This window comes from Moschus berezovskii, chromosome 12 (assembly GCF_049115385.1).
Source record: "Moschus berezovskii isolate FMDL1 chromosome 12, NW_MosBer_1.0, whole genome shotgun sequence".
NCBI classification, from domain to species: domain Eukaryota; kingdom Metazoa; phylum Chordata; class Mammalia; order Artiodactyla; family Moschidae; genus Moschus; species Moschus berezovskii.
This window is the reverse complement of record NC_142471.1, coordinates 92,765,826-92,779,952: the sequence shown is the minus strand read 5'-3', so window position 1 is coordinate 92,779,952 and position 14,127 is coordinate 92,765,826. Positions and strand designations below refer to the sequence as shown.

Here is a 14,127-nt window from a genome sequence, read left to right as displayed (position 1 = left end):
AGAATAAGAGCTCTTGGGGCTGTCCGTTCCGTTCCGTCGCTCAGTCGTGTCCAGCTCTTTGCGACCCCGTGGACTGTAGCCTACCAGGATTCTCCGTCCATGGGATTCTCCAGGCAAGAATACTGGAGTGGGTTACCATTTCCTTCTCCAGGGGATCTTCCCGACCCAGGGATTGAACCCGGGTCTCCCGCATTGGAGGCAGACGCTTTAACCTCTGAGCCACCAGGGAAGCCGTACTTGCTGGAAATGAGAAGCAGACTGGGGAGGGGCAGAGGGATGCAGAGGGTGGAGTAGCAGCCCACAGGGAGGAGTAGTTTAAAGGAGTAGGAAGTGTCTGGGAACACCAGGACATCAAAACATGTGATGTGCCTTGTGGGAGGACCTGCTGCCTGGAGCACACGCGGAAGCCAGTCCCGGCCATGCAGCACCCAGGCCTCCCCCTGGGGATGGGAGGATGAGAACCTCCTGGAGTGGAGCAATCAAGCCACACCTGTCAAGGGATAAGGGCAAAAGAGCTCATTGCGGCCAAGGCGTTGGGCGTGGGAGCTTCCAGAGGACCGAATGCATGAAAACAGTGCACAGGGGCAGCATTAACCCGTAAGACACACTCTCAGCAGCCACACCTGAAATACACAGCCATCTGTGTATTTGGCTCAGCACCTGATGGGCATGGCCTCCACAGATAAAAGGAGAAAACCTAATGAAGGACACGGAAAAAGGTATAAATATTCCTGTGTGGGATTGGAAAAAATAAATACTGCCAAGGATTCTCCCAAATGCTGTTACAGTTCTACTGCAATCTTTTACGAACTCAACAGAACCCAATTAAAATGTAAACAGCATGTTTAAACAGTTTTAACAAGGCGATTTGGAATTTCACATTGAAGCGGAAATGCACAAAACGTCAAAATAATTTTGCAATAACATCCTAACTGGGAAGACCTGGCTCTACTGCTGCTGCTGCTGCTAAGTCACTTCAGTCATGTCTGACTCTGTGTGACCCCATAGACGGAAGCCCACCAGGCTCCCCAATCCATGGGATTTTTCTAGGCAAGAACACTGGAGTGGGTTGCCATTTCCTTCTCCAGCTGGGTATAAATCCCATCGTTAACACAAAAAACAGAACTGATACACACACGCATCTGTAATTGTGGGTTTTCTTGGTGGCATTTCAAATCATTGGGAAAGAATAGTTTATTCATAAAATCATGTAGGGAAAAGTAAACTTAAACTCCAGCCTCCAGCAGATGTAGATAAGCAACAAGGACGCAACTACATTCAATGTCTCGTAATAACCTATAATGGAAAGTGTGAAAAGGAATATATATATAGATATATGAATATAGAAATCTATATAGAGATACATAGAATTGAATCACTTTGCTGTACACCTGAAGCTAATGCAATGTTGTAAAATAACCATACTTTAATTTTAAAAAATGATAAATCACAGATAGATTCGATGTTAGAAAGTTTTTTTTAAAAAAAAGCAGAAATACAAAGCATTATCAGATACCAACTATAAACAAAACTGTTAAATTTATAATCAAAGAAGGATTTGCCAAGCAAAAAATAAAACCCAAAAGGCCATTTAAAAGAACTGACAAATTTGACTACAGAAAAATTAAATATTTCTATATGATAAACCTAAACCCATGACTATATCAAGAATTTCAACTTACAAAAAATATGACATATAGCACAATAGAAAAATGGGCAGAGAAAATGGACAGTTCATACTAGAAATCCTCACAGCCAGTGAATACTCTCAACGCAACTAGCAATCAGAGAAATATCAACAAAAATAAGAATCAACAATTTTTAAAGACATTGGTATTGGAGAAGATCTAGACAATGATGCTTTGCAGAGAAGGCTGGTGAGACTGCAAATTGCTAGAGCATTTTAGGATGGTAATTTATCAGTGTCCATCAAACTTAAAATTTCTCGCCATCCAGTCTGGCAATTACGCTTCCAGCAGCCAGCAATGCTGCCCTGAGATGCCTGTGTCACACTGCTCACGGAAGCACTGCCTGGAAAGGGAGAAACTGGAAACAGCCTGCAGGTCTTCAGTGCAGGAACGCCTGCACCAACGCTGATGCAGTCACACTGTGGAATACTCCAGAACTAAAAATCAGGAGCGCAGGACCCCGTTCACATTTAAAGCCAAAAGAATCCCGCTCTTGGTTCAGATATAGCTGACTCTTGGGTGTGACGAGTCCACTTACCGGTGGATATTCTCCGGTAGCAAATGCTACAGTACTGCACAGTCTGTTGTTGGTTGAATTATTCTCAGATAAGCCACCTTCCCCCACCCTCCCCCATTGTTCAAGGGCCAACTGTACATGCTTCAAGAAGCCTCAGAGATAACACACAACAATTATTCTTAAAGTTAACCAGCAATTGGAAGGAAATCCAAAAAAGAGGGGATATATGTATACACACGGCTTCCTTGGTGGCTCAGACTGTAAAGAATCTGCCTGCAAAGTAAGAGACCTGGGTTTGATCCCTGGGTCGGTAAGAGCCCCTGGAGAAGGGAATAACTACTCAATCCTGTATTCTTGCCTGGAGAATCCCATGGACAGATGAGTCTGGAAGGCTACAGTCCCATGGAGTCACAAAAAGGTGGACACAACGGAGCGACAAACCCTTTCACTTTCTTTTCACATGTATATATACAGCTAATATTCACTGGAAGGGCTGATGCTGATGTGGAAGCTCCAATTCTTTAGCCAACTGATGCGAAGAGATGACTTATTGAAAAAGACCCTGATGCTGAGAAAGACTGAAAGCAGGAGGAGAAGGAGACAACAGAGGATGGGATGGTTGGACGGCATCACCCACACAACGCACATGAGTCTGAGCAAGCTCCAGGAGCTGGTGATGGACAGGCAAGCCTGGCGTGCTGCAGTCCATGGGGTCATAAAGAGTTGGACATGACTTAGCGGCTGAACAACAATAGCATACAGCTGGACTTCCCAGGTGGCACTAGTGGAAAAGAACCCACCTGCCAGCGCAGGAGACATAAGAGACACAGGTTCAATCCCTGGGTTATAAAGATCCCTGGAGGAGGGCATGGCAAACCGCTCCAGTATTCTTGCCTGGAGAACCCGATGAAAAGAGGAACCTGGTGGGCTACCGTCCATGGAGCCATGAAGTGTTGGACACGACCGAAGTGACTTAGCACATAGCACACAGTTGATGCACTTCACTGTACAGCAGAAACTAACATAACTGCAAAGCAGCTATACCCCACATTTAAAAACATACTCTCTGGTATATGCTAAGCAATTAATACACATTTGCTGACGTTAAAAAAAAGTTTCCCAGCAGAGGGAGAAAAAGGTGAAAAAATGGGAAGGGGGCTTTCTTATTCTATTCAATGGGCTGACTTACACTGCACAAATACTCCACAAGAATGTATCTGTGTATTAGGATGTGATAACAAACATTAAGCAGAGAAAATGATAAAAAAATTTAAATTGAAAAATAGTAACATTTCCAGATACACAGTACCTGATATATTACTACATACTTATATTCTATAATGCTGATGAAACATTTTTAATTTAATAAAACGATACAAATGAATTTACTGACAAAACAGAAACAGACTCAAGCTTTGGAGAATGAGCTTATGGTTGCTGAGGAGAGGATGGGGATGGGCGAGTTTGGGACAAACAGGTATACACTGCTGTGTTCGAAATGGATTACCAACCAGGACCTATTGCATGCAGCACAGGGGACTCTACTCAATGTCATGGGGCAGCCAGGATGGGAGGGGGGTTTGGGGGAGAATGGACACCTTAATCTGTACAGCTGAGTCCCTTTACTCTTCACCTGAAACTATCACAATACTGTTTGTTAACTGGCTACACCCCAGTACAAAATAAAAAAAATTTTTTAAATTAAAATTAAAAAAATGATATAAGAAATAAGGGCACGGGCACTGAAGAACTTACTCTAATAACCGAGTATCACATTTAGCTCTAAGTTTTCAGAAGACAAGGCAAATGGGAAAGTAGATGGGTGTCTAATTTTTGTTATCTGTTAACCCAGGTTTCCCAGGTTTGACTAGGACCACCCTCTGGGTGTACCTAAAGTGCTTCAGGTTCTTTCTCCATGAACAGTCCTACTCAAGAAACTAAAAATCTGTTTGTACCTGGATGCTTTGATTTGCAAACTTGAGTAAATGAAACTAAATAATAACAAAAACATGATTAGCAGAAATAAACCTGAAGTTCAGTGGGAATGGAAGTCCCAAATAGCAGACGCATAGTAAGAAATCATGCCAGGCAAAAATCAATCGATCAATTAAATCACACACACATGCATACACATGCAATCCATAAGCATTGGAGGAGTAGGGCCGGGATGGGAGGATCAGCTGACCACAGCCAAGGGCTGTTGAGGGGCTGGGACCTTTTGCCTGGTAAAGGCCACTTCAGACAGCACAAAGCTGGCAGGGAATATATCTGGGGAAAATCGAGTTCTACGAGGAAGCTGGGCTCAGTGATGCAGACCCATGGTGCCTCCCAGGCTGATTCTCATCACATTAGGACGGCCTGAGACAATCTTGGCAGCCAGGCCGACTGAGGCGCAGCCGCCTCCCTGCTCAGAGAGTCCCTACGTTGTCACTCTGATTCAAGACTTTCTCTCTGAAACAGCTCCATCTCCTTCCTCGCTAAATTGAGCAAATACCCCAAAGGCATCATTTTCAGTCCTTGGGTTCCAATAGCACGTATTGTAAATTCCATTTCCACACCTTAACCGGGAAACCTATTAAGTTCAAGGATTAGAAATATAAGATATGGGCTCAGACCAGCAATTTGTTTTAACATGATTTCCCAACAAAGGTCGTGTCTACCCCTTCTCTCACCTGCAGCTCAAAGTTGGCTTGATCCAGAAATTTTTTGTTCAGCATATCCGCATACTGATTAATCGCTCGCAGGAAGACTCTGAAAGATCAAGAGAAAATTACATAATTACACACTTCTGCTCTGGCACCTTTGGAGGTTTGGCATTTCAATTAGCTACAATCTGAGACTGTCTGGCAAGTGAACTCTCTAAGTCCTGTGAAAAGCTGCGAAGTTTTGCCAATGCAAAGCCCAGAGAATTATATGCAGATGTTCTTCAAATTAATCAAGGAAACTAGCACATGCAGAAGAAAAGAAACAGACCAAAATAGCAGAGTCTGAAAGTAACATATGAAAAGTATCACTAAAAAAACCCATTTTTTTAAAAAAGAAGAGGTGCAAATTAAATCTTATTCTTGAGTCACAATGTATTAGTGTTATATTATAAAACTGGCATTTGCTTAGCTGGCTTTTTAAAGTTAAGCACTCAAAAGTGCTGTTACACACGATCTGACTTGGATTGATCTGGTATGCAGACTGGAAAAAAATGCAGAACAATCTGAAAAAGGTGAGAATCATGTTTCATTTGTCAGAAAAAACTGAGGACGTAAGCCTGGGACATAACATCTCACATTGCTCTGAGAGACCGCTCAGAAGATGCAAAGGAGGAGCTGGGATACACAGTAGTTTTGCAACAAAGATCAGGCAGTCAGAACTTCAGAAGGTTACTGTTACTTAAAGGAAACCTGATTATCCCAAGTTAAGGAATTTATCAGTTTTTCTATAGATAGGAAGATGTGGGTCTGGGAATCAGGGAAACCGTTCCTTTGATCTGCACCTCAGCTCTCTGGGGCCAGAGTCCCGTGCTTTCTCATCCTGGGTTCCCTCAGTGCTCACTGCCCTGGACAGCTGTAATGTGATGACTTGATGGGTGCAACATTTCCTTTATTTACTGATGCGGCGGAAACATACCATTTTTTATCAATAGGTGAAAAGTCACAGAAGCTCAGAAGTATGGTTGACCTCAGTATCATGTGTCCGCCAAATGCTAGTTTTAGTCACTGTTTACTTGTTTAAATAAATTTAAAAAAAAGCTTCAGTAGACATGAGTCATTTGACAAGAGTTTCAGCAGGAATTTGAATTCATCCATTCACTGATGTGGTACCACTGTGAGCACGCAGGACAAAATATCACATCCTTCCAAACCCTGACTTTTACTTTTCCGTGATGAAATACGCAACTCAAGGATGTCCTAAGTGACTCCAGTGCTCAGCCTTTCACAAGCTTGTTCTTTCAGTAGATTTGTCTCATTGCTCTGAAGAGTGTTTACAACAAAGCTTAGTCCAGATCCTTCTTTTTAAATGACCCTTCTCCCTCTGCACACAGGCAGGATGCAAGAGCAGCTAGCATCAGGTCACAGATAATAAACTTCATTATCCTTCCTCCATTTACCAGCAGGAAGCAGCCACAGAGTACAAGGGAAATCTAGGTTACTTACTAGAACTGACGCTGACAAGAGGATCTCTTTAGCTATGCATGCCTGGAGAAGGTCCCCAGCCTGGACGGTCCCAGAGCCACTAAAGACCAGTTAGCACGGGAGGACGGGGAGAGGACAGGTCCACCTGGGGCTTTAAGGAGGTTTCCACCACCACCTCCTGCCCAACACTTGCTGTCGTGCAGGTTTCTCTGGCACAAGTTCCAAGAAAGAGGATGTGCAGACATCATTTCATTAAGAGATCCATTGGTGGGATCCATGACCAAACGCATGTGACAAGTGGCCTGTGCTGGAGCTTGCTATCTTTGTGGCGGAAGGAAAATGTAGCCAGAGTTACTTGAATCCTTCCCTGAGGATGTTAAGACAAAATCAAGAAAGTCGGATCTGGTGTGGTAAGCGCCTGCTCACAGAGGGGCATGGAGATGCTGGCTTGTCCGGGACCAGGAGCACGACCTGGGCAGCGGCATCCATCAGCCACAGGGTGGCCAGATTCTGCCATTACAGGATGCCCAGGGAAACTGTAAAACTAGCTCTCCTGGATGAATGCTGTAATTTATTGGGGGGGGAGGTGAAGCTAAATACAGGGTATTGAAGTATCCTGATAAATTAATCGAGGAGCAGGACAAAATCACTAGATTCAAGATTGAAAAAAAAAAAAATAAGTGAAACTGTTAGTTGCTCAGTCATGTCCAACTCTTTGCAACCACATGGACTACAGTCTGCTAGGCTCCTCTGTCTATGGAATCCTCCAGGCAAGAATACCGGAGTGGTTTCCCATTCCCTTCTCCAGGGGATCCTCCCCACCCAGGGATCGAACCCCGGTCTCCCGCTTTGCAGGCAGACTTTGCCATCTGAGCCTCGAAGGAAGCCTTGGATAGACAGGTCACCTAGCAACCCTAGCCAGCCCCCCAGTCTTAAGCTGAGGTTGCCCGTGTCATGTTCAGTCCTCAGCAGTACAAGTTGCCGGATTCAAGTGAAGACACTCTCCCTGGCCCAGGTGACCCCTGGCAATTGTGCTCAGATAGGATCTGTGGGTGTGCCCTGCACTGACCCCAGCAACCTGAGGACTGCCCCCCAGGGTCAGTGGAGTGAAATGACTTCCTGTCACGGGGGGAGGGGAGTCACACAATACAAAAACACTAGGCTTACGACCTTGAACACTTTTCATTTCTGCTCAGCTTTTCCTTCGGCTTCAGAACTTGGCTGTTCACTGGAGTACCCCAGGGCCTTTATGAGGTTTCAGAAAGCCCCTCTCTCCAGCCCCCCATGACAATAACAAGTTCACTTAGACATGCGTTATGATTACAGGGTTAATTATTGTGTCTCAAGATAGCACCCAAAGAGTTGCAGTATGCTACTTCTAATTAAGCTCTGGAACAATTTCAGCTAGTTAAATAAAGATATCGCTCAAAATGACTGGGGGAAAAAAAAATGCCACGCTGAAATAATATGAAGGCTGAACAAAAACTTTTTAATGAACTGACAGCTGAGAACGAGCGGTGCTGAGAGAGATTCCATAATTTAGACTCTCTATAAATTTTTTAAAAAGCCAGGACAAAGAAACAAATAACACGGCATATCAGGGCAAAAATGAAGGGATGATCAACAGAGGCATCATTAATGCTGCCAACAAAGGCGAGCCACTCAGGCTACAGGTATCAAAGGCCACGTCACCGTTACAGAACCATCATTATTTCCTATGTGTCACTTTTGATGGGGTTAAAATCTTAGCGATGCCCCAAGTCCACGTGAACATAAGTCAACTAACCAGGCAAAAAGAAACATACACAGAGACTAACTTTTCGGTGAGAACATTTCCTATATGCTGTGACTCATGAGTTATTTCTAATACATATCAAGCTAAGGGAGATAAATACGAAAATCACATTAAAAGCTTCTGCAGAACAATTTGCTTTCAGTCAATGATTATGAACGATATCGCAGCTAAGCCAGGCGACTGGACAGCAGGATGCCTATTAGTCTGGAGTGAAGGGCTTCAGCCTGGCTCAAGGGACCTGACAGGCAAGTCTTGTCTGTCGGGAGGGGGGTCATGAGATGGGGAAGGGGTTCTAAGTGGGCTCCACTCTGCATCCCTGGTGACCCTGTCCACACTGGGCACTGCTGGCATTGCACTCAAGGACAGAAAAGCCCTCCAGTCTGTTCCCGAATGGGCCTGTTTATTCACCACTGGCTGCAATGCCTAATTGACATCTGGCACATCACAGATGTTCCCTAGGTATTAGCCACAGGAAAGAAGGAAATGATGAATATGGATGGGCGGATGGATGATGGATGATGGATGGATCAGCTGGCTGACCCACGTCAGAGTGAAACTGTTTACTTCAGACTGGGACGCAAACATAGCCAAAACCCACGGACTTCCAACTGAGATCACAGACCTGGTTTCAGGACCTGATGAAGCTCAGGTTCCTGATGTCTCATCACAGAAAGAATTCAGTGAGAGACAAAGTGATCGGTAAGAAGTGGATCTGTTCAGAGAGAAACACTCCACAGACAGAGTGTGGGCCATTGCAGAGGGTGAGTGAGGTGGCCTTGAAACGCGGCGTGGTTAGTTTTCATGGGTCGGGTAATTTCATAGGCTAATATGTGGGAGGATTATTCCAATTATTTGGGGGGAGGGGTGGAAATTTTCAGGAACTGGGCCACCGCCTAATTTCTGGGCTTTTGACAGTGCCTTGGAACTGTCAAGGCACCCCGGGTGCGCCATTCAGCTTGCTGATTGAGGAACAGGTCCAGTTGAAGTTTAACTTGTCTGCCATCTTGGACCCATTTGATTCTAATCAATTTACATTATGCCCTTGGGCTATGCCATTCTTTTAAAAATTGTGCCCTGCCCCCTTCCCTCCTATTTCAAGAAGGCAGCAGCAGCAGGGAGGCCAAAATATCTGGTAGCTCCTGGCTCTCCCTGCATTCTGAGATTTTTCCTCTGTGGGTTCAGCTCTTAGAGGTTCTTGAAAACCAAATTTTGCAGTAGTCATTGGCATTTAATGGCTGGGCATTGTTCCCTCAAGCTCCTCTCCGATCCTGGAGTGAGTTCCTGGGCGGAGGGAACCTGGCCTTGTAAAAGGTAAACATCAGGATGCCCCAAAGCATCTGAGAGGACCGCTGGCGTCTGTGTGTATTCAGAAATGTTCTGGTCTGCGGATGCACGAAGAGACATCTCAGAGTCAGCGATATGCCTGGGAATTCCTCGCAGGCAAACAGCACACACGCACACACAGCCTGCCCTCCGGGGGAGAGAGAAGCCACCTTGTGGAAACCTGTTGTTGTTTATTCACTCCATCGTGTCCAACTCTTTGCGACCCGATGGACCACAGCCCACCAGGCTCCTCTGTCCATGGGACTTCTAGGCAAGAAGGGGAACGATGGCTATTTCCTTTCCCCGGGGATCTTCCCGACCCAGGGATCGGAACTGCATCTCTTGGACTGGCAGGTGGACTCTTTACCCCTGAGCCCCAGGGGAGCCCAGGAAGGGAACACCCAGCCCTGAATCCCAACAAGCACAACGTGGGGTCACCTGGGTTGGTGTTGATGCCCCCCATCCATCATCACTGTACACGAGCATCGGGACCCAGTGAACGGAGGCCATGTCTGCTCTTTACAATGTTCCCAGCTTCCAGGAACAGGACAGTGAGATACTTGCAGGAGACAGGGAACACAGCAAGGGGAAGGTGGGGGCGGGGCAGACACGTGCTGCTGCTCCCCTGCCAGAAAAGAGAGGTCCGGGCAGGGGAATGTGACCCAAGCAAGTCCTGTCTCAGGCCAAGCCACAAGCGCGGAGTAATTTCTAAAAAATGAAGTTAATGGCGTGAGAACTAAACGCTTTCATGGATACTGTCCCACAGGATCAAAATGAGTAAGAAAAAGGGCAAGCTCATCTTTCACAGAGCTCTTTCCAACCATTATTAACCTACAAAAGGTTTTATTTAAGATCTAAAAAATGTAAAAGTAAGAAGCCAAACACAAGAAATAAATAATGTAGGGAGAGCCAGGGGCAAATCTTAAAAAGATTCAGAAGCCCTAAGTTCTAGGTGTACAGTCTCTAGACATGCACATCATTCAAGGCAATGACTGCAAACAGTCTTGTTGATGGCCCCAAGGAAAGGACTTTATCTCACTCTGCTTGGTAAGTGACTCCTGTCCCCAGAAAGTCAGAGTCACAGCCTTCACCAGCCTCCCCACAACGTTACTCATTTTAAACAATCTAGAAACCCTGAGAGACCGAGACCGTTCATTCCCAAAACTCGTACAATTAAAAACAAACAAAGACACAAAAAAGCCCAGGAAGTCTTCCTTGACTTCCTTTGCTTCTACCTGGATATCTAACTATAGTGGGTATTCATTTGCTGGAAACAAAGTGCTGTGCTGCAATTCTGAGTGGTGTCAAATGTGAGATTAACTGTCGCCCACACACACACATCCAATTACAGTCTCCATCTAATTCTGTTAGCCATCATATCCCTGCCCGCCCGCCCATCCACCTATCTATCTGTATCTCCATCTGCCCACCCATCTCTCACTCTTTCACATCCATGTAAACATCTGGTCACCAGGCCTTCAAAAGTTGCTCAGGTTTTTGAGATTCTCCTATTTTCAACCAACACAAAAAAGTACTAAACTATGAGCCTTTAAGTTTTCTTGGACTTTGAATCAAGTGTTTGGGTTTATTTGTTTGTTGTTTTTCTAACTTTGAGATTAAAGGACGATGTATGCCACATAATTCAGTCACTTGAGCACTGTGATCTCCGTGGGCACTTTACAAAACATGAAGTAGCATTTGCTAAAAGAGGAGGCAAGCCCTGTGACTTGACTGTGGCACGTGTTGGGGAGAAGGCTGGGTGAGGGGGGGAGAGGCTCCGAGAAGGAGGCAGCTGCTGAGGCTCAAGCCTTCCAACCACAGGCGTTTCCTAGAGGATGCCCCACTGGCCCTGCCTCTCCTCCACGTCCCCTCTGTATCCCGGCACAAAAGGGTCTGATGCCTCCTGAGCTCCATGGGAGACCATCCCCCAAAACTACCTATCGGAAAGAAGTGTGTCCTGAGCCATCACAGTGGCACAGTCCTAAACAACTGTGTGTTAATTGAGAAGAAGGGAACTCAGAAAGCAGAATATAATCAGACACCAATTTAACTACTGGAAGCTCCTGGCACAGTTACAGCCCCTAAAATGACTTTATTATGACAGGGCTGCGGGCATTTCTGTGTTTCTGTTACCCAGTGGTTGCTGCCAATAAAACAGGAAGAAGAGGGACCTCGTTACTGCAGAGGGAGATGCGTCTATGGCAAGATGCCCCAAGCATCCCGGGCACAAGGCGAAGCCCCGTGTCTCAAAGGCTGAAGCTGTGGGGCTTCTCTTGTTCCTCCTCTGAACTGACTGTAAGTTATATAATGAGATTGTACAGTTCAGTCCGAGGGCACTTAAATACCTCTGGCACCCACCCAACAGTCGCTCTGGGGGGAAAAAACTGCATCTTTTAACAAAATGTTTTGCCCAAAGTGGCTGGAAAAAAAGGCAACAAATATAAAGTGACAGAGTCTATCCCTGCAGAACACTGAGTCAAGGAATCGTAGCTGGAAAACTGCCTGAATGTGGTTTCCGCGTCGCTCAGGAATGCTGGGAAGGAAAGGTGACTTAAGGTAAAGTGAGGGGAGAGATACAGAGACTGTGGCTTCAGTCCCACGGGACGGGTGCCTGCCCGCCGACCCGTCTCCTGGCACCTCCCACAAGCAGCTGGCTGTCAGGTCAGGGTCTGAACAGCGTCAGCTGCTACCTCTGGTGGGGTCTTGGGGGAAGAACGAAGACCACGTGAGCACAGGGAACTGACTTTTAAGAAAGGCCCTGGTGTGTCCTGACGGGGAGCGATGCGCAGAAAGTGGAGGCTTAGGTGAGACGCGCCTGCAGTGTTTGTGGCTTGGGAAACGGTGGAGAGACGGGTGTCATGAGAACTTTCCGGGAAAGAGGCTGGAAGTGTCAACGGGGGCCGTGAGAGGTTGTAGACGCTAGGGTACAGAATTTGCACCTTGGGCGGCAGGTGATGGGGCTCCTGAAGACTTTATAGCAGGGGCTGGGCCAGAAAAGCAGAAGCGTTAACCACCCTTGAATGCACGAGATTTGCCTCGTTTCTTTTCCTAATCAATGAGCCTACAGTACCCATTAGACTCTTAACTAAAATGCAATTCGCTCTGCACCTTTCTGTTTGGCCGGCCCTGGGAGATGTGGGCTCAGTCTATGAGGCCCGGGCATCACAGAATCCCCAAGGAGCATCCACACCAAATTAGGGTCTCATCCCTGCTGGGGGCGAGGGGGTGTCCTGGAGCAGAGACCAGTGGGCCCAGGTCTGCTTGTCCGACATGCTCAACGCACTGCTGCTCTGGCTGTGTGTTCTCCAAGTCCACACCAAACCAGTGCCTGTTGCCCATGAACCGCTGCGGGCTGAGGGCCAGACGTCCCACCACAGCCCTCGGCTTCCTCTCCCACTGGACCACCCCCTCACTTTCTGCTGCTGAGCATCTTCTGCACACCTTGCATGTTCCACACAGTGTTGCTACTTCACAGACATCACGGTGTTTGATGCCACACATCTTGTGAGGTATGAATTACTTGATATTTTATAAACTAGGAAATAAAAGCTCAGCAGAAAGCATGCTCCCAGTAGGCTTAGAACAAGGTCACAATTGGTCAAAATCATGCACTGCCTTCCTTATGAAGGTTAATCATCATGGTCAGCAGGATACAAGTACAACCCTGCAACTAACTGTGTTCCTTTTACACTGCATGAAGGAAATTTTCCAGCAGATACAAAAGTAGACAGCGAAGGACTTCTCTGATGGTCCAATGGCTAAGAATCCAAACTCCAATGCAGGTGGCCCAGGTTTGATCCCCGGTCAGAGAACTAGATCCCACGTGCTGAAACTAAGAGTTTTGCATGCCGCAACTAACTATCCCACGTGCTGAAATTAAAAAAGATACCTACTGCACGTTGCAGTGAAGATCAAAGATCCTGCGTGCAGCAACTAGACAACTGTGAAAGTCGCTCAGTAGTGTCTGACTCTTTGTGATCCCATGGACTCTACAGCCCGTGGAATTTTCCAGGCAGGAATACTGGAGTGGGTAGCCTTTCCCTTCTCCAACTAAGACAGATATGTAAACAAATAAATATCTTTTAAAAAGTAGACAGCAAAAGAGACCCATGTATTCTTCCCTCAGCTTCATCAATTATTACCGTCTGCCCATGGTTGATTCATTTCTCCCCAACTTCGTACCCGCTCCCACATTATTATTATTGTTCTTGTTATTTTTAGACAGACTTTATTTCTAAGGGCAGCTTTAGGTTCACAGCAAAACTGAATGAAGTCTACAGGGAGTTCCCCACTCCACTGGCTCTCCCATGACCGACATCCCGCACCAGGGCGGTACCCACGTCATAATTATTGGACTTACAGTAATTCATCATCGTCACCCAAAGTGCAGAGTTTCATTAGGGCTCACTCTTGGGGTTGTACGTTCTGTGGCTTTGGACAAACATGCAGTGACACACGGCCCCCGTGACAGAATCATACTGAATAGAATCACTGCCCTAAAGACCCTCCGTGCTTGGCCAGCTCACCTCTCCCTCCCGTTGAGCCCCTGGGAGCCACTGGTCTTCACCGTTCCATCCTGGCTTTTCCAGGATGGCATACTGTTGACTCCTAGAGGGTGCAGCCTTTTCATATTGGCCCCTATTATTTCTAGAATGTTTTCTAAGTTAATTTTCCCCA

General features: G+C 46.2%; 1 protein-coding gene across 2 annotated transcripts in view; it reads right to left on the bottom strand.

Moving 5' to 3' along the window:
* Window positions 1-14,127, bottom strand: part of DOCK1 (dedicator of cytokinesis 1) — a 570,880-nt gene that overhangs the window by 113,324 nt on the left and 443,429 nt on the right. For both annotated transcript variants that reach the window (XM_055424405.2, XM_055424406.2), the window contains exon 30: window positions 4,878-4,956. In XM_055424405.2, the coding sequence (XP_055280380.1) occupies window positions 4,878-4,956 (79 nt within the window). The remainder of the gene's footprint in view (window positions 1-4,877; window positions 4,957-14,127) is intronic.